Below are 27,090 nucleotides of genomic sequence, written 5' to 3' on the forward strand. Positions count from 1 at the left end.
ATAATATAACTTTAACCATCCAAACACCTAGGTATGTAAGATATTTTTTTTAGTAGGTAATTATTTTTTGATTTAAATTAACTTGTAGTCACTCAGAAGCCTGTGCCTAATTCCATTGTATTTTGAATCTTTATTGACTTTGTTTGTTTTGGCAAGTTTTTATTCCTAAAGGTCGACTTAATTATATAATATTGGAATATTTAAGGGAAAAAGTTAGTTGACTACTGGGTGGACTATTCGTTAGCTAAAGGTGCATAGAGTCTGGCTAGCCAAATTTTGTTGACAGATATTTCCTTGTTGTATCACTAATTGTCTATGATTTAAAAAAAAAGTTAAAAGTCTGCTGTCAATTTATGTCATTCATTCAAATTATTCGCAGTTTATAAGGCGTTTATTTTCATTAATATTAATAATCACTATCTATTATATACCGAGTGAGGTCCGCAAACAATTATTTAAGCTCGTAAATAATTACGACAATGTTCGAAGTCGACGTGAAGCGTTGTATAACGAAAAACTGCAATGTTTACAAGTCGTAAACAATTTGGTAGGTTGGTGCTCTATTAATATTTTGATACTTTATGTACTAGTTCTAACATTTGCCTATTACTATGATTATGTTCGTCAATTTATTAAGCCTGAATCTCATAAACAGGACAAGTGTGTAAAGAAACGGATAAACTAGAAGTTCTGGAAAATATCAATAAAATGTAAACATTGGAACGTAAACATATGTGTTTGTCGTTGACTGTACTTTAAATAGTGGTAGAAATTATGTGAACTGACTTTGAGTGCACGTAAACGTATATTTAACTTATTTCCTTAGGTACCTTACGTGTGCACAGAAAATCAAAAATGTTTTCTAGTATCAAAACTATAATTCCTACTACACAAAGTGTGACCAGCCCAAGATTTTTTGAATTTCCCGCCAAAAATTTGTGTAATATTTCAGTAGCCAGACTCTAGTTAGATTACCTAGTTGGGCAGGTTTGGTATGATCAAATTTGAGAATTGCGATAAGTGCGGGCAAGGTTTAGTCTTCAAAAAATCGCTTAACGAATAAACAGAATGACCCTTTATAACTTAAAACTTACGCACAAAAATAACATACTTTTTGATTTCGTTTTCTTTCAAATTGAGTTAAGTTTCACTGTATTCACGAAGTCTATCGAGAGGAATACAGTAAAAATATTATTTCCTTCGTATTTGGGTACCTATCGTTCCTCATTCACTGTAAATACCCGGAAAATACACAGAAACTGTAACTACAGCGGATGAAATAGATTTTTTATACTAATAAAAAATATTCGAATATTCGAAACCTGAGCGGCCGAATATTCGAATATCAAAACAGGTCGAATATTCGACAAATTCGAATATTCGAATATTCGAATTGCAAGCCCTAGATACAAGGGAAGTTGTTGACAGAGCGTAGTGTTACCAAAACATGGTAAACAAGAAAAGATAAATGCTGCTGTTACGCGCTGCGCCAACCACATTTCAAGGTGCTAATGAGGTTAATCACGCAGATGGTCCCACAGTGAAAAGGTTTCAATATTTCAGAGGGTTTACTGGGAACACCGTAGTTCGCAAATTTCGGGCATCTGTCTCTTTTACTCTAATTAAGATGCAATTAGAGTGACAGAGATAGATGCGAGCAAATTTACGATCATCGATTTTCGCGATTATAGAAAAGACCTTCATAATTCAGAACCTGCAGAACCAAACATTTGGATGATCTCAGGGCTATAACAGCGAAAATCGAAGTTCGCAAATTGCGGGCATTTTTCTCTGTCAGTCTAATTACGCCTTCATTGGAGTAAAAGAGAAAGATCCCCGCAATTTGCGAATTTTGGTTTTCGCGGTAGCCCCTCAGTTTTGTCCGTGCTCGCTTTAATGTTGCCAGGCATAAATTCTAACTGTCAGCGCCACACTACTTTTTAACACAGAAAAAAAAAAGTTGTCTTATGTCAACGCAAACAAAACTATGTCAAATTTGTTGTAAATTTCGTGTAACAAAACATACAAAATCAGACCAAATTTAATGTGCAGAAACCCATGTGCCCCTTTTATTTTCATTTTAAGTGAACCTGCTTCATGATGGCTGAAAAGTGAGTATTGCGGAATTTGCGGACAATGTTTGTGGCAAAGTAACTATTGTTGATGTCAACATGCTTTTTCTTATCATTAATGCAGATTTCTCAGTTTTTAATTGGTTTCCCATACTTTATTTTGTAAACAACAGCTCTACACATGGTTATTATGAAATTATTAATTATTCTGCTGCGTATATTCTAATGTAAGGCCATAAGATTGTATAAATTATCTCAGTTATATCAGTTCCTTTTATTATTTACGCTTATTTGTTGTCGAGATAATTTCAATGGTACCGTGAAATGTGATTATAAATCGCAAAACATAATCATTATCCTTCAGAATGCCATTAAGTTTTATTGTTGACTGTGAGTAGGAAATGTTATTTATGAAGTTAAATAGGTCACATATTACTGTAACTAGTTTACGAACTACATAGCAGGATATAACCAGTACACTTCCGCTTATTGCGACGAGGTTTCTTTGCTGCAGGTAGATAACCTATAATGTTTTAGTTATTACCAAAATGTATGTTTATTAATTTACTTGTATTAATTATGTTATTCCAATAGCTATGTTGATTTGTTGGAGCCAAGGACTTGTAAAGACAAACTTGCATAACTAAGTTAGTTGCTAATTCATTGTTTTATTGATGAAAGAACATGATTTGAAGATTTAATAAATATTATTTTCATTCATTTGTACATGTTCTTTATTTTAAACTTTATAATATTCATAAATAAAAGAAGAATCTTTGGTTTTCTCTTTGACTAGCAAAGATTTTTCCTTTTAAGTAGTAGCAATTTCGGAGTGTTAATACACATGTGAATCATTCTGTGGGAAATAACTTACAATTGTCCGTCTAGGATTTACATCTTTTGTGTAATCTTTTTACTCAACTATAAAGGGTTATGATTTTAGCAGTCTTATGAACATAATGTTTTTGCTTGCTCTTATGACTCATGACTCGGGTGACATAAGCAGTGGGAAGACATTCCCCCCTTCGGTCATTCTCAGCTCCGTTCGGCTCAGCATTGCTCCTAGCAATTATTAGTGTTGGCACAACTTGACTTCCTTTTGCATGCACAACCACAGATAAGATAATGACTTGAATTATGACAACCCTAAATAGCCGATAGGGATAGTGCCATACATTAGAAAGGGATAGCATGATTTGTCCCTGAATCACTGTCAAACCTTGTTTTTGCAGGAAGTGTCCTTTCTGTACGGTAGTACTAATTATTTATTCTGTGACATAGGCTACAATTTTAACACCTTCACTGCAACAATTAGGGAAATTATGAATTAACCATAAATGTGTACCGAGTCGAATGGACATCTTGTGAATGTGATAATCAAATTTTTTTCTTTTAATAACATTTTTATCATTTTACTTGTTATTGAAAAACTTTTATGTTGCTCAACAGGTCTCCTGATGTGCAGGCGAGTGAGCCCAGTACTCCGCAAGTGGAACAGCCGTCTGGCAACTGGTGGGACTCTTGGATCTCTTCGGCCAAGACCAAGGTATGTCTCATTTTGTCTTTTAACTCTTATGGTTTATCATACAAGTTTGCAGTTTATTTTAAATCAAGATTGATGGCAAGGAAATTGAATTTCTTTTGAATGTAACAATGGAAAAACAAAATTTCCTCATCTCAGCATGTAGACATACTTAGATGTAAAATCTTTGACATACCCATTCACATAGCAACATGAATATAAGATTGAATATGAAAAAAATCCTTCTTGGTATACTATACTATACAGGATCTATACAACTTTTGAAGTATTATGTTTTAAATTTCAAGGTTGATCTCTACAGTTTATGTGTCAATATATTGTCTATAACTATTACTTACTTAGATAGTAACAACTTAGATACTGACTAACTGAACTGTAAAAACATGTAAATTATCTCAATGTTACATAATTTATTTGTCATTGTTTGTGTCTCTATTACAATACAACATATAAACTTGGTGGCAATATAAGCTAATAATACTGTGTAATATGTAATGATTTCTCTTTGACATTGCTTATCATGATTCATTTAGTGTTAATAATTTTATTTATATATCTCTTTCATCTTAGAGTTTATCCCAGTTGCATCCTCCACTATTGCTTCTTTGGAGCCCAAGATCTGGTAAAAATACCTCTCATGTGCATTAGTTAATTATGTTATTATACTCATTAGTAAATGATCTCTTGCCAATAATACAGGCTGGCAAACGTTGCAATACATTCTTGAGTGTATGCATTAGCATACACTACACACACTACATAGCATACTGCATAACATACATGCCCTGAGCTTGGGCATGATTGTGCTCGTGGCGGAAATTATCGCACCCGTTCTGGCCCAAATCATTAATTTCTCTTTCTCGTCTGGCTCCTTCCCCTCTTCTTGGAAACTTGCACATGTAATTCCTTTGCCAAAAGTATCTAATCCTTCATCCCTTTCCCAGTACCGTCCCATTTCTATTCTTCCAATCCTCTCAAAAGTAATCGAACACTTTGTACACAAACTTCTCTCCTCCTTTCTAAATAACTATAACCTCTTGAATCCCCTACAGTCTGGTTTTCGCCCCGGACACAGTACTGTCTCGGCTTTGGTCAAGGTTACCGACGACATTCGGCTCAATATAGAGAAAAAAGAGCTAACGGCTTTGGTTCTTTTAGATTTCAGCAGTGCTTTCAACACCGTGGATTTTGACGTACTTCTAGGTATTTTACGTAATTACAATCTGTCCCCCTTAGCACTTTCTTGGTTCCGCGATTACCTATTTGGAAGGCGCCAGCGGGTCATGGTCGAGGACACTGTTTCTTCGTGGTGTGAATTGACCGCGGGGGTCCCTCAGGGTGGGGTCCTGTCGCCTCTACTTTTTTCTCTATTTATTAACGGGATCACGAAGTCACTTGTTTCTTCCTACCACCTTTATGCAGATGACTTGCAAATTTACTCGGCGGCTAGTATAGATAATTTAGGACCACTAATAAGCCAAATTAACGGGGATCTTGACTCTATTCGCGACTGGGCAACATCTTTTGGCCTCATGGTTAACGCGAAAAAGTCGCAGGCAATTCTCATTGGGAGTCCTCACTTTATCTCTAAGTTGTCTGAAGTGACAATGCCTAAAATTCTCTTCGATGGAACACACATTCCTTTCTCAGCCACTGTAAGAAATTTAGGCATTGTCATGGATCAGACTCTTTCTTGGTCATCCCACGTGACTGAAACCAGTAGGAGGCTTTTTGCTTCCCTGCACTCGCTTCGTCGGCTGCAGAGTTTCCTCCCTGTCCACACGAAAGTCATGCTTGCACGTTCTCTGCTAATTCCCCTTCTTGATTATGCGGACATTGCTGTTCTGGATCTCACGGAGGAACTACTTGACAAGCTTGAACGTTTGCAAAATGTTTGCATCAGATACATTTTTGGCTTACGCAAATTTGATCACATTTCATCTTTCCGCTCCCAACTCAAATGGCTGCCCATTCGGCGTCGTAGAGACATTCATGTACTTTCCCTTCTATTTAACGTCCTTTTCTCTCCCTCTTCTCCCCCTTATCTCTCGGAGAGGTTTAAATTTTTAGCAGACGGCAGCGGGCACCGGCTCCGTTCCAGTGCAGATCTCTCTCTGGCTATCCCGCCACACAAACACCGATCCTATGACAAGTCTTTTACTGTGTACTCTGTCAAATTATGGAATTCCTTACCGTCTTCTCTTCGTAAGTGTCAATCGGTCGCATCGCTAAAGGCGAATTTAAAAAAGTTATGGCTTTCTGACGGAACTTGAAATCTAAAAGATGTATGCGGTTAGGTAGTTTTAGTATATATGTATTGTATCATATACAATGTATTATATGTATTATATATTTTAAATATATATAGTTGTTTACATATTTGTTATATTTCATATCCCATACTTTGTATATAGGTACATAATTATAGTAGGATATAGGTTTACCTATCTTGTAGGATATTAAATATTTTATCTTTATGCCGTTTAGTACAGCTTTTATGTCTACCGTTCTCCAATTTTCCCTCAACTGCTCAAGGGTTAACTGGAAGAGATCCCTGAAAGGGATAAGTTCGCCTTTGTACTAATGATGTGTGTTCTTTCATGTTTTATGTTTCTTTTTGTACAATAAAGTATTTTACTACTACTACTACTACTACATACTTCACTTGTTCAAATATGGATTATTGTTAATAAGCTTTTATTAGGTCGACCTGTATGTAACTATGTAATGGAATCTATAGTAACTAACCATCTTCCAAGGATCGTAGCGTCATGAAAATTGGCAGCTGTATGTAGTTCTGATGACAATACAATAATATGGTACTGTCGAACTGATTTGATGAAGGAGACAGGAGGTGGCCATAGGAACTCTGTGATGAAACAACGCAACCTAATTGTGTTAGGGGTTTTTAGAATTGTCTCGATGAGTATTAGTTGTCTGTCGTAAGCAAAGAACAGTCAGCGATAAAAGCTTGTACCAAAAATGAAATATTTGCCAATAACTTATTATAACTACTACCCACATATGAGTCATACTTGACGACCAGTCTGGCCTAGTGGATAGTGACCCTGCCTGCGAAGCCAATGGTCCTGGGTTTGAATTCCGGTAAGGGCATTTATTTGTGTGATGAACACAGATATTTGTTCCTGAGTCATGGGTGTTTTCTATGTATATAAGTATGTATTATCTATATAAGTATGTTTATATCGTCGCCTAGTACCCATAGTACAAGCTATGCTTAGTTTGGGGCTAGGTCGATCTGTGTAAGATGTCCCCAATATTTAGTGCATCATACAAATGAATTCGGTTTTCGCCCTGTACCGCGTGCTCGCCTAGCAACTAGCTAATAACGAAATTAGACGACAGCTCAAGGATCAAAAGGAGAGTCCACATAATTGCTTGATGCTTCACTGGTCACTGCATTTTAATGGACGTTGCAGGCCGGCGGGCATGCGCAAATGGCTCGTGATCAATTGATAATTGACAATTTGCGATACGGTTGTCTTATTTCTACATAGGTATAGTGATATGTTATACTTACAATACAAGACAATACAAGTACTCTTTCAATAACATAACAATACAGAAAGAAAACAGCAACAGAAGTAAAGGTAAACAACAGGCGGTCTTCTCGCTAAAAAGCGATCTCTTCCAGACCTTTACGTACCTACCAGCTTAGAACAAACTTAACTATTACTTCTTTAACTAACTACATTTTTTTTAAATGTCATCATTTAGAGTTCCATTCTACTACTACCTGCCAAATCTTATTCTTTAAGAGCCCATCAACGTGCACACTAGCGCCACTGCTAAATAATCGTGATTATTTAAATTTAACGAACGATATTTAAAAAAGGGGGCCGCTATTTACTGTATTTAGTATTTACGTACCTTTTGAATACATCAGACTAGTTTTTATGTTGCTAGATTCATCAATCTATGCGTGCAAAGTTAAAACGGCCGTTTTTGTTTTGAGTTCATAGACCGACGAATCCAGCAACATAAAAACTGATGTATTCAAAAGGAATACAGTACGTAGCGGCCCCCTTTTTTTTTAATTTAAATAATCACGATTATTTAGCAGTGGCGCTAGTGTGCACGTTGATGGGTTCTTAAAAGCTTCGAGAAATTTGATACTTGGCAAAAAAGCTATAACGATGACCTTAATTAAATAAAGCTCATCTGTAATGGTATCTTTGCCTGATAAGCCGTGATTTCGATAAAAAAAATAGGTCGAGCCAAAGCACGTTTTGGTAAATTAATAAAATACAAACTATAATTTCAATTTTGTTAATCGAATTGAGTAATTAGTACATTGAAAAATGCGAAGTCAAATTAGGCTTGGTTATCCCTTACATTTCTAGGTATAGGTATGTAAAACTGCTTAAACTTAATTTTTAATACAGTTGCTCAAAAAGTGCTACTTTACGTAGCTGTTTAGCGTGCGGAAAGTTGGTTATCTCGAACTAGTGCTTTTTACTTTTCCAATTTTTTTAAATTTATACTTGTTCCAATTCACGACTACTTATTGATGAGTGTTAATATTCGTTTCCTTTAAACGTCGTAATCAGCATAAAAACCTACTGTTAATGTAAGAATGTGAAAAATATACATATTTCATATTTTAATACTTACCTCTTCATCATTATAACACGTTTATTTTTTAATATTGAATATTGTAAATTCCGTTCTTAATAAGTTGTCTGAATGGAACGGAATAGCTGCCAAACGCCCATAGATATAATATACTTAAAGACGACGTCTAAGCGAGCTGTCACTGTTACCACTTTTGTTTAGTGTACGATTAACAATGTTTTACTTATTTTTTCGCAACTGTATTAAAAAACGTCGTTCGATACACGTGCGGAAATGTCATTCTTCACTCGTCCCGAGTCTTGCCACTCGCCTGCGGCTCGTGGCAAAATATCTCGGTACTCGTGAAGTATGACATACCTTCCGCACTAGCATCGAAATGTACTATTGTAATATCGTCCACAACTAATGACTGAAAATTCGTAAACATTAATGTAAAGATATGTAGATTGTAGATATCACCGATGGACACGGCCGTTCCTGTTATTTGTCGAAAATCTGTTTTGTGTTTTCTTAGGCTTATAACGACACTTATTCTTATTATACTTATACAGGCTAGACCTAGACAGAACCTTTGTCCTGTCTGAGGTCACAGAATCGTTCAATACCATCGTCTTACAAGATTTGGCGAGTTGCCAACCTATGTATTAGTATGTATAATGCCGACATCGATTTAATAACTTAAGAAGGCTATTTGTACATTTGGCTTTTCTGTACCACCATGCATAATAAAATAATGAATGTAGATAATAGTTATCCCTCGCTCGAATTCCACCACTCGTATACCTCAATTAAGATAAGATAACTGTACCGTTATTTGAAGCCTATTTAATATTTGAGAGAGCGATGCAGTTTGTCAGATGACGTAGCATGAATCTTCAATATCGCAATAAAATATAATAGGTATACACTATCTTCAGCTCGGGCAAAACTTACAGATAAATCTGTAAGTTTTGCCAAAAAAATCATTCTAAAATCGCTTAATTATGCCGACTGTACCTATTTGCTACCAGATTATTGTATTGTCGTGTGAATCTTATACCTTTAAACGAGCAATTTTTGCATATTATTTAAAAATACTACGTATAATATGTTGCCACGCCCTTGTAGGGTCCATGCTGTACCCAATTTTTTTTTTTTAACACCTTTGTAAACCATGGATGCAATAAATGATTATGATTATGATTATGATTAATTTGGAATATATTTCGGGGATATCGGAAACTGCTCTAACGATTTCGATGAAATTTGCTATATTATATTTGTTTTCGGGGCCGATATGTAGATCGATCTAGCTAGGTCTGATCTCTGGGAAAACGCGCATCTTTGAGATTTTATATGTGTCTCCCAGATATTTATAAATAAAGTCAATACGGGTAAGTGTAGCTGCGGGATAAGCGTGGCCGTCCTCGGGCCTTCACATTGAGGCCAGTTCACACATTGTTAAGTGTTTATTGCGAGTTCACACGTTTGCTATTTGAGTTTAGTGGCAAATGTATGAACTCGTAAACACTAATCAATGTGTAAATTGGCCCCGGTATGAAGGCCAGTTATACACTTATCCCCCAGCCACACTTGTACCCGTATTATATTACAATTGACTTGCAAAGTTCCAAAAAGATACGGCTTAGCTAAAATCGACTTGCAACTTTTTATTTTATATAGTTTTTTTAACCGACTTCAATTTCATAGAAGGAGGAGGTTCTGTATTCGGTTGTGGCTATTTTTATTTTTTTTTCTATGTACGTTCACCGATTACTCCGACATCCGTAGTCCGATTTGAGTAATTCTTTTTTTGTTTGAAAGGAGCTACCTCCGAGTTGGTCCCATTTTAATTTGGTTCTGTTCTGATGATGGGATCCATGAGGAATTGAGGGAACTCCTCAATTTTTAAAGGCACATGCATGGTGTTTTGGGCGTTTTCTTAAGCAACTCGAGCATTTTCTCCAGAAAACCACTAATTTGATGAAGTAGACCTGATGATTTCTTTAAATGTAAGTATGTTCACCGATTACTCCGGCACCTGTGATCCGATTTGAGTAATTCTTTTTTTGTTTGGAAGAAGTTACCTCCAAGGTGTTTCCGTATTATTTTTGGTTCTGGTCTGATGATGGAATCCATGAGGAATTGAGGGAACTCCTCAATTTTTAAAGGCACGTGTTAAGTGATTTCGGGGTTTTCTAAAGTAACTCGAGCATTTGCTTCCGAAAACCACCAATTTGATGTACTGCAACTGTAGCCTTACCACGAGTTTGACATTGACATATTCGCTAACGTCTTATGCATCTAAATGTAACTTTTTATGCATCTCGCTCACACTAAGGTTAGTACGAGTGAGATGCATAGGAAGTAAGTTACACACATGCTAGCGAATATATCAATGTCAAACTCGTGGTAAGCTGGTAAGGCTACTGATCGGGGGTTAGGGTTAGGAGTTAAGGGGTCAGAGATTAACGGGTCGGGGAATGGCGGTTGAAGGGTTGCTGGTTCAGGATCGAGGGGTTCCTGGATCAGGGGTTGATGTGCTGTGAGGTTGAGTGATCGGGGGGCTGAGGGATTGGGTCAGTGGCGGGGTGGGCGGATGGATTTAGTTGACAGGAATTATAATTTCCCAGACGGACTCGAGAAAATTCCTGGTTCAGGGTCGAGGGGTTCCTGGATCAGGGGTTGATGCGCTGTGAGGTTGAGTGATCGGGGCGTTGAGGGATTGGGCCAGTGGCGGGGCGGAGGATGGATTTAGTGTAGTAGTGACAGGAATTATAATTTCCCAGACGGACTCGAGAAAATTCCTGATTACATACATATTTATTAAAGTAATAGGTACACGAATTTAGTGTTAAACATGATCTTGTTTTTCATTCATGCGTCGCGCTCTTAACAATGCGTTAAAACTAAAAATGGAAAAATAAAAACTTTTTACAAAAAAAAGCAAACCGACTTCAAAAAGGATGAAATAAAATATTATCCTTTTTGAAGTCTATGCGTTACCAACTGATATGTTTGAAGTCGGTGCCAAGCCAAGTAGTAACAATACCAGTCAAAATAATCAGCTTTATGGCTATAAATCCCATTAGAACTGCACTAATAACTATTACAAATGTGTAAGTAATTTTGTCTGCCTCTTTGTCGCCTTTTCAAGGCTAAACAACTGAACCGCTTTAGGTGAAATTTGGCAAGAAGGTAAATTTCTTAAATTGTTTTATATTTTGAAATGTAGTCCTCTGGATAAAGGACGGGAAATTACTCAGTCCCAATCTCACACTTGCGTGCTATAGACTGTTCGAGCATTAGTAAGAAATGCTCTTTAAAAAATACGACGAAAAAAAATGCATTGGATTTCCACTAATGTGCCGACAAACATGGTACAGACTGCGCCAAGAAGGTTTGATCGTGTGTTCTGAGGTGTGTTCTTAAGCCTCCTCCACACTCGTGCGCGAATCGCGGCGCAAAGCCGCGAACGCGAGTGTGGAGTCCTGAACGCAGACCTGCGAAATCGATTCCACACTCGCGTTCGCGGCTTTGCCCGCGATTCACGCGCATAGTCTGGAGGGGGCTTTAGATACAATCGACGTCAAAGATATATTTACACTTTAGCACCTTACTCCTTTGTAATAAGGCGAAAAGTGTAAACATATTTTTAACGTCGACTGTACCTACAGAAAGTACGTTCATTGTCGTCGTGTAAGGCAATCCAACGTAGGTACATCCTTATCGAATCGCACCAAAATCATGGTATGCTTCAAAATTTGGCTTGGCACCGACTTCAAACATATCAGACTTCAAAAAGGATAATATTTTATTTCATCCTTTTTGAAGTCGGTTTGCTTTTTTTTGTAAAAAGTTTTTATTTATATTTTTGAAGTGAAAACTTCTTTAGCGGGGCTGTGCACTTTTTGAGGTGGGGAAATGATAAACTCGAGACAGCGTAAGGCGTAACGCGTAAGGCGTCTCTCCTCTCTTTCTACCGCACGGCGAAAATGTATGCCTGAGCCTGCTGTTTCATGTAGGCGGCGCAGGGCGCTTGCGTGACTTATGTTATGTGTGACGGACAATGTCATTGTTTATTTGATTTAAATGCCATCTAGTGAGTTTCCCTAAAACTGGTATTAATATAACGGTAGTACCAGTAGTACTCACAGTGATGTGCTTAGGGGTTTCAAGTAATGCGACGCTAGATGGCGTTAACCTCAATTATACATAGTGCTGCAGACATTTTGCACTATATGGCCCTGTTATTAATATTTTGAGTTACAATGTCGTTGAGTTTTCACTTCTGCCGGCACTCCCGGAGTGCAACCCGTTATTTTTTTTACATTATTAAGGTTTAAGGCTGAAGAGGTAACATACGGAGTTATTTTAGCATTATAATGTTATTCATAGATGTTTCGACCAATGTTTTAATATCTTAATAATCTTATTATGAGCTTTATCATATGATAACAGCTTTATCTCGTTTAAACCGTACAATAATATTCGTAGGTATATATTTTAGTTGCAATATTGCAGACTTCATAAAGAAAAATCTTGATAACAGAAAACATAATCTCTTGAAAATGAATGTGTCTGGTCTACTTTCAATTAGAAATTTAAAAGAAGTCGATGAAGCTCCAGAAGATATTAAAGTTGCCAGAATCTCAAAAGGTTATTTTAGGACCAGTATGATAGGAAAAAACCGGACAAGTGCGAGTCGGACTCGCCCACCGAGGGTTCCGTACTTTTTAGTATTTGTTGTTATACGTCATCTGTGAAAATTTCAACTGTCTATCACGGTTCAAGAGATACAGCCTGGTGACACGGACAGACGGACAGTGGAGTCTTACCCAAGTAACATTTTAGTCCTATAATTTTAGTTTTTATCGCTAAAAGCTTGTATAGACGTCGTATTAAGGTTTCAGAGGTGACCACCTGTCGTATAAAAGCGCTTGGCAACACCTTTTTGCTCTATAGGCTTATACAGCTAATATATTCTATAAGCAATTGATGTAAAGGTTTATTTCATCATTTTATAGAGCCGTTATAGGCGTGTACTATAACAGGTTCAAATATAACCACTATAGAGCAATATTACTGTATAATAGTATTTGGAATCACTTTTATGCAACTAATTTGCGCTATTAAGGTTCCCTGCCAAGCCGCTATAGTTTTGTGTTTTAACAGTGACAAAAACCCAACTATACAACGATTTTAGGATATAGTGGCTTTAGAGATCACTGCTATAGTACATAATACTTTAGTAGTTTGCGCTATTAAGGTTCCATGCAAGCCGCTATAGTTTTGTGTTTAAACAGTGACAAAAACCCAACTATACAACGATTATAGGATATAGTGGCTTTAGAGATCACTGCTATAGTACATAATACTTTAGTAGTTTGCGCTATTAAGGTTCCCTGCTAGCCGCTATAGTTTTGTGTTCTAACAGTGACAAAAACCCAGCTATACAACGATTTCAGGATATAGTGGCTTTAGAGATCACTGCTATAGTACATAATACTTTAGTAGTCATATGAACACTATTATAGAACTGTTTTGCTCTATAGTAGCGTTTTTGGGACATATTTATAGCGTTAAAAAGCGCTTTAGTAGTTTTTAAATCCCTATTATATCTCATCGCTGTAAACGTCACAATGACTCTTTTATATCACAAAACTGTTGTATAGTAGTTTTGTTTTTTCTTTTAAAAGACAACAGCGTTATAGTTGAGTTTTTATGTCTTTTATAAACCGAGTTAGATACATAAAGGTAGAAAACGACTACTTGTAAATGATAAATTTGATCTGTAATGGCTACTTATGTCTTGCTTATATAAGTTCAGGCCTAAGCCACATAATGTGGTTCCGTACAAAATATTTTTATATTTTAATGAATTGAGTAAAAAGACCCCAGTGATATTAGTGACTGTAGGTGAGATTTATCATCAATGATTTAATACAAGCATAAAATCGTGACGGTTTAAATATTTATCGACATCCATTATTAGCACATTTTTTTTACCAATCACACTGAAAAAGGAAACAACAGTAATGACTACATCTAAATTAAAAAAAAAATCCTATATCTTTCTAAAGAGTTTGTAGGTGTAACTGGGTCACAGCAAAATTCTTTTGGAACCCTAATTTTAATCATGATGGCGGTGAATATTTCGTCGTAAGTTCTATAGTTAGCCTATAAAAGCGTCGGATTTACTTCTTGGCTGTATAGTAGTAACTATGGTGAACATCATAATATTTTATTAAATTATTTTATTAAAAACATAAATAAATCGAGGGGGCATTTAAAATTCCTCATTAAACTAATACTATTCTAACGGTAAAACTTCCGTCCCATATACTTTTTGCACTAAGGACCGAATCATTCGACATCTAAATGGCGCATATTAATATAAAGTCTTTACTTATCACCATTTTACTTAGTACCGTTTTTGTGAAGTAAACACAAAACAAAACCACTCACAACAGTTGATGGAAAACTTGATAGCAAATTTCGTAGTAAAGGAACTATGAATTCTACAATAGTATAAAAAAGCACTATAATACAATTTCAAATACTACTATAGTATAAAACAAGCACTATAATGGAATCTCAAATGCCACTATAGTATAAATTAACACTATAATGGCGTTACTGACAACAAATTAGCACAAAAGTGATCATCACATCACTTTTATAGACCTAATACGTCACGACTGACACTGCTACAGGTCTACTATATCACTGAATGGCACATAAGATGCGCCATTTCGGCTTTATACAATCTTCTTTGGTCTTTTATAGGACCTTAGGTGGTATTTGGGAAACGTTCTATCGACTACTATAGAACCACAAATTGTTACTTGGGTAGTAATAGGGTCCCGTTTTTACCCTTTGGGTACGGAACCCTAAAAATTAACGGACTTATTTGTAAAATAGTGTTCTTGATGGCTTAGTTAGAACACGAAGACAGTGGATTCTGGGCCTGAGGAACCAGGAGGCTTTGATCTAAATCAACTATATTTTTTATTACTGTATATATATTCTAGAATCATATTCTATAAGCAACCTTGTACCTTAGTCCAGTAATAGTTTTGTATCGATCTTTCATAATATTACTTAGAACTACATATTTGTATTATATTTCAGTCAGCGGAGGTATATTCTATGGTTAAAAAGGACCTGGACGAGATCGGCTCCGCAGTGAAGAGTGAAGCTAGCCATGTTTTCAGTACAACCTCTACAGCCCTCGGGAAAACTCTCAAGGTAATAAAAAATAGATTAATGTATGTAATGTCAGATACCTACTTACTATATTTAATTAGTAATTACACAAACGGGTCTACCGCGATATAATTTCATTGTTTTTACTTTAAATTAAGACGTTTCAGCTGAGTTGCTCCAGCTGTGGTCACGGAAACCAATGAAATTATATCGCGGTAGACCCGTTTGTGTAATTAAATATGTGTACAAAACGCGAGAGTTTAATGTGTTATGCCTACTTACCAGTTTAGTAGTGAGAAAACAAATCGACGGAAATCTGAATAATCTCAATCAACTTTTCTCTTTGTGACAAAAAAAGGTTGAAAATGCAGTGGCTTTCGGAAAAACTGGTCTTTGCAGTAATTCTTGATATAAGTTAAATTGTAAAGCGTACCATACCTCCGTCACAGAATAAGTAATAGTACTACCGTACAGAAAGGACACTTCCTACAAAACCGAAGTTTGACAGCGATTCAGGGACGAATCATGATATCCCTTTCTAACTTATGGCACTATCCGCTTTGACTATTTAGGGTTGTCAAAATTCAAGTAATTATCTTCGTGGTGGCCGAGTGGATATGACGTCCGACTTTCAATCCGGAAGTCGCGGGTTCAAATCCTGGCTCGCACCAATGACTTTTTCGGAACTTATGTACGAAATATCATTTGATATTTACTATTAGCTTTTCGGTGCAGGAAAAACATCGTGAGGAAACCTGCATACATCTGCGAAGGAATTCAAAGATGTATGTGCGGTCCCCAATCCGCATTGGGCTAGCGTGGGGACTATAGCCCAAGCCCTCTCGCGCATGAGAGGAGGCCTGTGCCCAGCAGTGGGACGTATAAAGGCTGAAATTATTACTATTATCTTCGTGCACGTGCACTTGACGTCCCTTTGGACGTCAAGTTGTGACAACCCTAATAATTGCTTGGAGCAATGCTAAGCCGATCGGAGCCGAGTTTGCCCGAAGTCAGGAGTGTCTCCCCACTGCCTCCGTTAGGATTAGGATGCAACCGCTCAGATGAAATAAGCTTATAAGCGCTGATTTATAAATCAACCTCCCTCCTAACTGAAAGATATGATCATGTTATTTGTTTCAGCTGGATGAACCAGAGTCACCAGCGAATGTGATGAAGAAAAGTCTCAGCACTTTTATCGGTGAGCATTCAAAGTTTTTTTAAGGCGATTCTCACACACTACGATTGGTCGCGGTGGTCGCGGTCACTTGGCCGGTTTTTTAAAAGTAGTTTAAAATACTTTTGTCAAGATCACAGGAAACCGTTATAAGGTAGAGTTAGACCAAGAAAAGTCTGCAGCGAGTTTGATAGCCCACGCAGTGCAAGTGTTATTTATACGTCATAATTTCATAGAAGTTTGGCGTTTAAAATAACACTTGCACTGCGTGGGCTATCAAAATCGCTGCAGACTTTTCTTGGTCTAACTCTAGAGACTTTCATGCTTTTACGACATGTAAAATATAGTAAAAACCTAGAAGATCCAACGAAATAGGTAGTTAAATAAAACTTTAAATATTTTATTGACACCCTGTCTGGCCTAGTGGGTAGTGACCCTGCCTGTGACGCCGATGGTCCTGGGTTCGAATCCCAGTAAGGGCATTTATTTGTGTGATGACACAGATATTTGTTCCTGAGTCATGGTTGTTTTATATGTATTTATAATTTATATATTATACAGGGTGGAAAGGCACGACGATCCTTTCCGGAAATGGGAGATAGTTTAGCCTAAGCTCTATATTTTCTCCATAGAAACTATGTTAATATGGGCAACCGTTTCTAAATTATGACCTTTTAAACATCCACGCAAAAAACTACTTTGTTCTAACCCTAACAGGTGACAGGGTCAATGAACTTACTTGTAAACAATCAGTATTCGACAGGAAATTATGCTAATTTGTTGCCATCTAACCATTTTTAGGTCTGCTTACAGCACGGTAAGAATCATTGCAGGATTTTCGCTTTCTTAGTGGTTCCACTTGTTCAATACTTGAATGAAATAGTTGTTATTCCTTAATATTAATAATACTAACCACAACATTGTTTACAACGACAGTTCAAATGGTGACATTGACAACCACTCAAAAGTACGCAATCGTCTTATAAATATCTCTGGTTTCCTTGACTGATAAAAAGGTTTTAGTTTCTTAACACGTTTCACAAAATTATTTTCGAATAATTGGAAACTATTTAAAATAATAAAAAATTACATGTAGGTTGTGTTAGTTGCACCAAATGAACTTACAAAAATGAAATACTAAGAATAAATCAAGAATAAATACTTCTTCAATACCAAACTAACAAACCTTCTTGCGTGGTAGGAAATAGACAAGACGTCTGATGTTTGAAATTAAATTTTCATTGAACTATACTTATTGAATGTCATATTCTTCAAATAAAAATGTTAGATGCTCGTGGCTATTTAAATTTGTGGGGCTGTGTAAAAGATATGGTGTACCAAACCAAACGGAATGTGAAACTGCGGACGAAATGAGACAAAGGCTAATTGGTGCTTTCTGCGGAGGATAAATGACGAAGAGCATACACTATATCGCATGTGCATCGAGATACTCGGGTACGGGCTGCGGCGGCGTTGTAATACACGGAGGTACATTTGAACACCGTATGTGAAAAGAAGATAGTATTAAATATTGGAAAAAAGTAATTACTTATCTAAGAAAGTAATAAAATTGTTTGTAATATTTTTGCATGCATTTGATTTATTTGACATTTATGCGTCATTCATACATCATTGCGATACTGTCAACGATCGGAAAAAAGTGTAAAGTCCCGAGCTTTCCCGACGGAGATCCTTAATCTAGCCGTCATGTGCACATGCTATAGGGTTATCACCACAGTTAAAAAGTAGTATTTTTGCAATTTTTATTTTTTACTCAATTAACGATTCTTACCATTACCAATAGTCTCTGTATCACTTAAACGACCTAATACTTCCGGGAAGGATCGTCGTGCCTTTCCACCCTGTATATATATATATCGTTGTCTGAGTACCCACAACACAAGCCTTCTTGAGCTTACCGTGGGACTTAGTCAATCTGTGTAGGATGGCCTATAATATTTATTTATTTATTATTTATTGGTATTCAGGTCAAGTGAGCACAGTCCTCAACCCTGAACCAGATGATGAGGAGGACACAGAGGTCATATTGTCTTCTGGAGATACCACTATGCTGTCCACATACAAGGTAAGTGCGTCTGTTATAGTTCGTAGGTTTCTAATAGAGCCCGAGCTAATCCTATTGTCTATTGTTAAGTAAAACCGCTCGTGCCAAGTGCCACAACCACCTGCATAAAAAGTACAGTACTTCGGTTACTGAGTGCCGGCGAGTCGAACACTACAGAACCAGTCTAATATGTGTCATCGAGATCCGTAACAAAGGCGCGTTATCGGAGAGCGCACCTACACTGGTTTTTTGAGCGTTCGACTAGCCCGCGCTCAGGTGCCAAATAAAATAATTATGACCCTTTTTTGCAGGTAAGTAGCACGAGCGGTTTTACTTAACAATAGACAATAGGATTAGCCGCCGGGCTCTATTACAAAGCTACGAACTATAGCTTCCTGCAAAGAAAATTTGAAATAGAGAGTTACTGTCATGGTAAATTATGTAGCTGTAGTACATTTACTGCCATCTTTCCCCAGAAGATTAAATTTGTTAGCACGCCATTTGACTTTGATCATTATTCTTTCACTGATATGTGTTAACTTGTTAAATATTAATATTAACGCCATCTACTCGAGAGTAGGCTGAAGGTTATGGCGCCATCGCTCGAAAAGATTGCACCATACCTTTGGCCTATAGTCGAGTAGATGGCGTTAATATTAATATTTAATAAGTTAACACATCAGTGAAAGAATAAGGATCAAAGTCAAATGGCGTTCTAACAGTTTTATGTTCTGTCGAAAGATTGCAGTAAATTTACAGTGGCTAGATAATTTACTTTGACAATTCGTCTCTATACACTTTATTCTCTTTGCTTCCTGTAACCTACCTTTCAATTTAACCAAACAAATTCGAAATCAAAATATCTATTTTTCAAACTGGTGTTACATATTTTAGCGCTCCATTTTTTGTCATACAATGCCTTTAAATCATTACAGAAAAATTATGTGATTAAATGGAGAGAAAGTTATTAACATTCATTTAATTTATTATAATTTTTCAATAGTAAATAATTCATCTATTTATTTATTTATTTATTCAAACTTTATTGCACAAAATACAAATAAAATGTACAAATGGCGGACTTAATGCCTAAAGGCATTCTCTACCAGTCAACCATAGGGCTAAACAGAGATGTAATAAAAATGGTGCAAGAAGAAGAGTAAGAGAATTCAATTAGGAACTATCACACTACTATACAATTACTAATTAAAAACACAATACAATACAATTATTAATTATTAATTAATTACTATATAATTAGGATCTATTCGTTCGAACATTTTGAGATTATAAACGCCCGGCAATGACCACCGAAACTATTATTTTCGTGACTTTTTTATGCTAGTACCGGCGAGTAACAGAGGCGCTCCTAGCGACATCTACCGTAACTCACGTTTCAATACCTTGATACTTCAATAGGGAATATTACGCAAAACTCTGCGTAGGGGGCGCCACTACCACTATCCATCACAATCTGGGGGTCTACCGCGAAACAAGAAAATCGAAATTTCGTTATCTAACCTTCTCTATCACTCTTGCATATTCGAGCGATATAGTGGCAGATAACTAAATTTCAATTTTCGTGTTTCCCGGTAGGCCCTTGTTAACAAACCGCCTTGATGCATCAATGTCATATTTTATTGTCTGTGAAAACTTGTCAAAAAACAGTTTAAGGCACAGTATGTATAAGTTACTCTATGGTTTACTAGCTAGCTTAGTGCTGCACGCTGGCGGTAGAACATTGCAGTAATACCCCTATTGGTTAAGAGGGCTAGCTTTTTTCACTTAAAGAACTACAAGCACAATAATTTCGTACCATGCGTTAATATAAGCAAAAAGAATAGATAGTATAGAGGGGTCCTGTCATTGTAAATTTTGTAGTCACAGTAAATTTACTGCCATCTATCTACACACGACTAAAACTCAAAATGAAAACGTATAAAGTTATCAAAAAATGTATATATATGGATAAATGATTTTATTATTTTTATATCATTTTGATCCATGTTCATTCAACTAATATCTATGTGTTAAAATTGTTAAATATGAAACAGTGTCGTCACGCCATCTAGCCGAGGATAGGCTAAAGGTGTGTGCGCCATCTATTCGAGAATGACTTTTGCTTCAATTCCGAGGCACGTTTTTTCCTTAGACTTTATTCGTCTTATACGAAGTTAGATATGTCTTTGATATAAGTATTGGATTTAAAACTTATTCACATTTCAGAAAGAGCTAGAAGCCCTCCAACGCGTAGACGCGACATATCTCGTCCCAGCTTCAAGCCCAGAGCTCGACGCATGGCGTGCATCCCTCGAGCTGGGTTCGGAGCTGATCTCGCCCGCCTCGGCCGCCAAACGTCTCGCCGCCAGCCCACTGCTGCGCTCGATGTATGACAAGCTTGTGCCTGACGCCGTCTCTCATGAAGATTTTTGGGAGAGGTAAGTTTGGATACGAGTAATATGTGTGCGTGTGTGTGTAGTCGTGTGTGTGCGTATGCGGATTGCGCAGCTGCAGCTACAATTATGTTTATTATTGGAGATAATTCATATTGGTATATGTTTTGAAGTAGCTGAAAGAATATTAAAATGTTTATTTTTTGTCAGGTACCTGTTCCGTGTAGCGTTACTGCAGGACCGTTTGGCGGCCGCCGCGCGTAAGCTGCCGGCTACAGATACCGACCCCGTACTGGCACATTTACCCCGACAACAGACCGAGCCTATACAACAGTAAGTATCACTATAACATTTAAAACTTCAAAATACGAAATTTTGAACACAACATTTTTTGTTACCTTTATTTCCGACGTTTAGACATTTCAGTTTTGACATTTTGCTGAGACCTCCGTTATTCGCGAACAGACCTGCAGCATTTTGAATAATTTCCAAGAACTTAACACAAATTCTAAATACTTAATTATCAGACTAACTCACAAAATTTCGCGAGAATCGGTTGAAAACCTGACACGAGATCTTCGCGTCGCTTGGTCAATTATACAAATATATAGTAATCTCAATTATTATATTCCAGGAGCCCCAAGAAAGTACTATCCGGTGTCGAAACCGAAGTAGAGGACGAACCAAGCGAGCAAAGCGAGCCAACCGAGCCTTTGGTACTAGCCGACACTGTGGCTTGGGAGGATGGTGAGTAAGTTATTACCGACGATTTGTTACAATATAGACTAATACGATAGTGAAATTGACGAGCTAAGTGAGCCAAGCGAGCCAGGCGAACCAAGCGAGCAAAGCGAGCCAACCGAACCATTGGTACTGGCTGACACTGTGGCTTGGGAGGATGGTGAGTAAGTTATTGTCGCTGATTTGTTACAATATAGACTAATACGACAGCGAAATTGACGAGCCAAGTGAGCCAAGCGAGCCAAGTGAGCCAAGCGAGCCAAGTGAGCCAAGCGAGCCAGGCGAACCAAGCGAACCAAGCGAGCAAAGCGAGCCAACCGAGCCTTTGGTACTAGCCGACACTGTGGCTTGGGAGGATGGTGAGTAAGTTATAGTCGACGATTTATTACAATATCGTACATAGTAGACGAGCTAAGCGAGTGGCGAGCCGAGTGGGCAAAGCGAGCCAACCGAACCATTGGTACTGGCTGACACTGTGGCTTGGGAGGATGGTGAGTAAGTTATAGTCGACGATTTATTACAATATCGTACATAGTAGACGAGCTAAGCGAGTGGCGAGCCGAGTGGGCAAAGCGAGCCAACCGAACCATTGGTACTGGCTGACACTGTGGCTTGGGAGGATGGTGAGTAAGTTATTGTCGCCGATTTGTTACAATATAGACTAATACGACAGCGAAATTGACGAGCCAAGTGAGCCAAGCGAGCCAGGCGAACCAAGCGAGCAAAGCGAGCCAACCGAGCCTTTGGTACTAGCCGACACTGTGGCTTGGGAGGATGGTGAGTAAGTTATTGTCGACGATTTGTTACAATATATACTAATACGATAGTAGACGACCTAAGCGAGTTAGGCTAGCCGAGTGGGCAAAGCGAGCCGAGCGAGCCTTTGGTATTAGCCCACACTGTGGCTTGGGAGGATGGTGAGTAGGTTAACACGACAGCGAAGTAGACGACCCAGGCGAGCCAAGAGAGCATTTGGTCTTAAAAATTGTAGTCGACAAGTTATAAAGTTAGTATTAGATAAGTACGCCGCGCCGATAGCCATTCTATTCGCGATCGTGTTAAAACTAACAAAATATACTCGATATTCAACCCCTGCAGTCCCAGGTGTCTAAAAACAACATTTGCCAGCCTAAAAACGACCTTAAGAGTTTTAGTATAAAATAAAATTTTGTTTGTAATTTTAGACGTGTTTTGCATCCACGGGACTCAAGAGTTTACAGTGTATTAACTCGCTAGGGTACAACTAACTATAGTACTAGCCTTGAGAAGGGGGCTGGCTCAACTGGACTCGGCATGACTCGGCTGGAAAGACCGAGAAGTAGACGCTGAAGATCGCAACAAATGGAAAATTCTTCTGCGAGCCCTATGTCTCTAATGAGGGATAACAGAACATCATCATCATCAGTACTAGCCTAATACGAAAATGTTTATACGTCATAATTTCATAGAAGTTTGACGTTTAAATTAACACTTGCACTTCGTGTGCTATCAAAATCGCTGCAGACTTTTCTCGGTCTAACTCTATGTGTTCTAAACTAAAATTATATGTTCTCTTCACAGAAGACTTCGCGAATGACGTGGAACTGACCGAAGAACAACAAACGCTACTTCTAGAAGAATACGAGAAGGAAATATCCAGCAAGAAGACGAAACAGACCTCATCCCGCGACCTGGCCAACAACAACATTAAAAACAACAAGAAAAACGCTGGCAATACTAAAACCAGAAATAACAAAAATGGCGTCAAAAAAGGTAAATCTGACGTTTGTGGAAACGATTTGGTGGAGGACTATTTTGGGGAAAAGGAGGTAAAAGACGATGCTAGCGCCAATTCGGATGAGAGTTGGGAGAAATTTGACATTGACGATGAGAAAGCTTAATCCGGCCATACACTAGAATAAATCGTCTTATGCGAGCTTTGCTCTGTAAGATTACTATACTCTGTATCTTTAGGTATTTAAATAAAAGTAAACAAAATCTACCCTCAAATGGCTCCTTAAGCCAGTTGAGGGTAGATGAAAACATTACATGATCAAATAATGTAGGTTAAAGTCAGGTCGTTCAGTGACTGATCCAGGCGCTTTTGTATTTGGTTGGTTAACCAATAAATGTTATAACTACCCGAAAATGTACAAATTGTTTGTTTACTTTTATTTAAATACCTAAAGATACAGAGTATAAATGACGGTAGAAAACCAGTTTGAACTTCGAATTAATCGTGCGAGAATACGTATTTCGAATGTAACTTACGGCTGTTTTGCGCATAAACCCCTGAGACAAGGATTCGTTGCTTAGAGCATTTAGTAACTGGAGACGTCATGGCTGTCATTTTCTTTACGAAACAGTCTGGCGATTCTTGAAGGGAAGGGGACGTCAAATGTGCAAGTTTTTCGCCAGAGGGGTAAGCTCTTAAAGGCGACTCCACTTATTAAATGCTCTTAGATTCGTTGCCATTAAGGTCCATTTTTTCCCTATTGCATTTATTCTCCACCTGTACTTTTATCGCATTATGATTGAATTTAATTACAAATCTTGGTTTAGTTGCTAGCTTGTTCTTTCTAACAAGTAGTTAGCTACATAAGTGCGAGAGAGACGAGTATAACAACCATTATACGCATTCTGACGCCATTTTTATTTTATGATTTTGACATATGACTGTATATGCCCCAAAAACATAGCTCATAGTATAGACGCGTCATTCAAGAGAGTTTTTCACTAAATTTACCCCCTTATTTAGCCCCCTTATTCTTTGCAAACCTTAAATTATGTCTATTTCTAACAAACACAAATCGCTGGCTCAATATTACAGGGTTCTATGTTACATTTCCAAGATAGTTGAAATTCGACTTAATGTCACTATGACATCAAATTTCAGTTCGATAAAAGTGAAACATAAAATCCTGTAATATTGGGCCAGCGAAATGTCAAAATGATCCATGATAGATTTGACAGAAATTTGCTATTTTGCTATTAATTTAAGATTGAACTTATGCTTTTGCACCAGCTAAACATTGTCGTAAATGTAATGCAAATTTTTGGAGCGTGGAAATTTGTATACTCTGTATCTTTAGGTATTTAAATAAAAGTAAACATAATCTACCCTCAAATGGCTCCTTAAGCCAGTTGAGGGTAGATGAAAACATTACACGATCAAATAATGTAGGTTAAAGTCAGGTCGTTCAGTGACAGATCCAGGCGGTTTAGTATTTGGTTGGTTAATCAATAAATGTTATAACTACCCGAAAATGTACAAATTATTTACTTTTATTTAAATACCTAAATATATAGAATATAGTTCTATGAATTATCGAGTGATGTATCTGTTAAAATCTGCGTCCAAAACCATACTATGTGAATATAGTACTGTCGTTATCAATATATCTAATCGGCCTAGGTGCTCATAGACATCTGAACAGTCCTTTAATAAAATAGGGACACGCCTGTTCGTAATCCTATCGCACGCGCGTAGAGTTAGACCAAGAAAAGTCTGCAGCGATTTTGATAGCCCACGCAGTGCAAGTGTTATTTATACGTCATAATTTTATAGAAGTTTGGCGTTTAAAATAACACTTGCACTGCGTGTGCTATCAAAATCGCTGCAGACTTTTCTTGGTCTTTGGTTGGTCTTGGTTTTTTTGATTGGTTTGGTTGGTGGTTTGGTTTGGTTGGTTGGTTGGACTCTAATAATCTTGCTGTGTGATGTCAGCGGTCAATGATACTGTGCAAGCGGGACAGCTATACAATTATGCGTGTGCGATAGAGATAGGAATAGCCGGGTCAATGTACGACATTCTTCGAGCTAGCGTCCTTACTTTATCAAGGGTGCTCAGATGTTTATGAGCATTTTGACTGCGTCGGTATATATGAAGGTGAAATTGACATGTAAAAGTGTGATAACCGAGTAACTTTTCCTCTAGCCGCCCTTGAATCAAATATTGAGGCCGATTCGCTCATTTTGACATCAAAGCGATAACTAAATGATGTCATTTATTAGTTATCATTCGCGCGTGCATTTCGCTAGTACAGTCACGCTCCGTGATTAAAATTAGTATTTGTTCTTATAGCGGCAACAGAAATACATCCTCTGTAAAAATTTCAACTGTCTAGCTATCACAGTTCGTGAGATACAGCCTGGTGACAGACGGACGGACGGACGGACGGACGGACGCACGGACGGACGGACGGTTTTACCCTTTGGGTACGGAACCCTAAAAAGCGCTGGTGGCCTAGCGGTAAGAGCGTGCGACTTGCATTCCGGAGGTCGCGGGTTCAAACCCCGGCTCGTACCAATGAGTTTTTCGGAATTTATGTACGAAATATCATTTGATATTTACCAGTCACTTTTCGGTGAAGGAAAACATCGTGAGGAAACCGGACTAATCCCAGTAAAGGCCTAATTTGCCCTCTGGGTTGGAAGGTCAGATGGCAGAGTTTTCGTAAAAACTAGTGCCTACGCCAATTCTTGGGATTAGTTGCCAAGCGGACCCCAGGATCCCATGACCCGTAGCAAAATGCCGGGACAACGCGAGGCATTTAGGGTTCTAGCTAAATTGGACATTCCATAGCGCAAGTATTGAACAACCAATGTAGCTAGGACCCTAAATGGCGTAACAATCGCGGAGCATGATGGTACTTGTCCGTACATGTATTTGCGCGAGCGAGACGCACGGGCGAATAATAACAAAGCGATATCATTTGGACTTCTAAATGTAAGTTAGAATTGTCAAAATAAACATTCAAAATACAATGAAACGGGAGGCCTTTTTAAAGGACTCTGGGTCGCTAGGGGATAGATATAATTATAAATTATAATATAGATAGTAGTAAGTAGTCTAATAGTGGTATTCAACTTTTCTATTCGTTCGGTAAGACAAAGATGCATTGATTGTATAAGATGTGGAAAGCCATAATCGAATTTCGTGCTTCGATTTGAAAATATGACATTTGATGTAGATGGCGCTGTATGGCTCCGTGTATTATGCAGTAATTATTAGAGGACTCCTGAGCGAAAAACGACAATCGAAATTCCGTTATATGTCTCTATCGCACGAACTTGGAAGAGTGATAGAGAGGCAGATAACGAAATGTAGATTTTGGTTTTTCGCGTTAAGCCCTCTACGCCATATTGGTGGGAGTACATCGTTTTTTCTTGCTAATATAATTAATTTTGTTGATATTCTCCACCTCTAACTGGTTCCGGCAAAGAGCCTAGAGGCTGCCATTTCTCTAATATAACGTAATAGCTACGGTGCCCCGGATTCGCACGGGTAGTTTAACCAATTAACACAAAACCTTTACAAATTATTCACCTAAACCTT

General features: G+C 37.7%; 1 protein-coding gene across 1 annotated transcript; it reads left to right on the forward strand.

The window, feature by feature from the left end:
- The first annotated feature begins 1,931 nt into the window (after positions 1 to 1,931).
- On the forward strand, positions 1,932 to 24,158 carry LOC134800764 (BSD domain-containing protein 1-like). Its single transcript, XM_063773310.1, has 9 exons — positions 1,932 to 2,111; positions 3,522 to 3,618; positions 15,325 to 15,441; positions 16,540 to 16,597; positions 18,562 to 18,659; positions 20,865 to 21,076; positions 21,242 to 21,364; positions 21,666 to 21,778; positions 23,333 to 24,158. The coding sequence occupies exons 1-9, from the start codon at positions 2,098 to 2,100 to the stop codon at positions 23,650 to 23,652; spliced, it is 1,152 nt and encodes a 383-aa protein (XP_063629380.1). The 5' UTR covers positions 1,932 to 2,097; the 3' UTR covers positions 23,653 to 24,158.
- The last annotated feature ends 2,932 nt before the right edge of the window (positions 24,159 to 27,090 follow it).

Source organism: Cydia splendana, chromosome 20 (assembly GCF_910591565.1).
Source record: "Cydia splendana chromosome 20, ilCydSple1.2, whole genome shotgun sequence".
In the NCBI taxonomy this organism is placed as follows: domain Eukaryota; kingdom Metazoa; phylum Arthropoda; class Insecta; order Lepidoptera; family Tortricidae; genus Cydia; species Cydia splendana.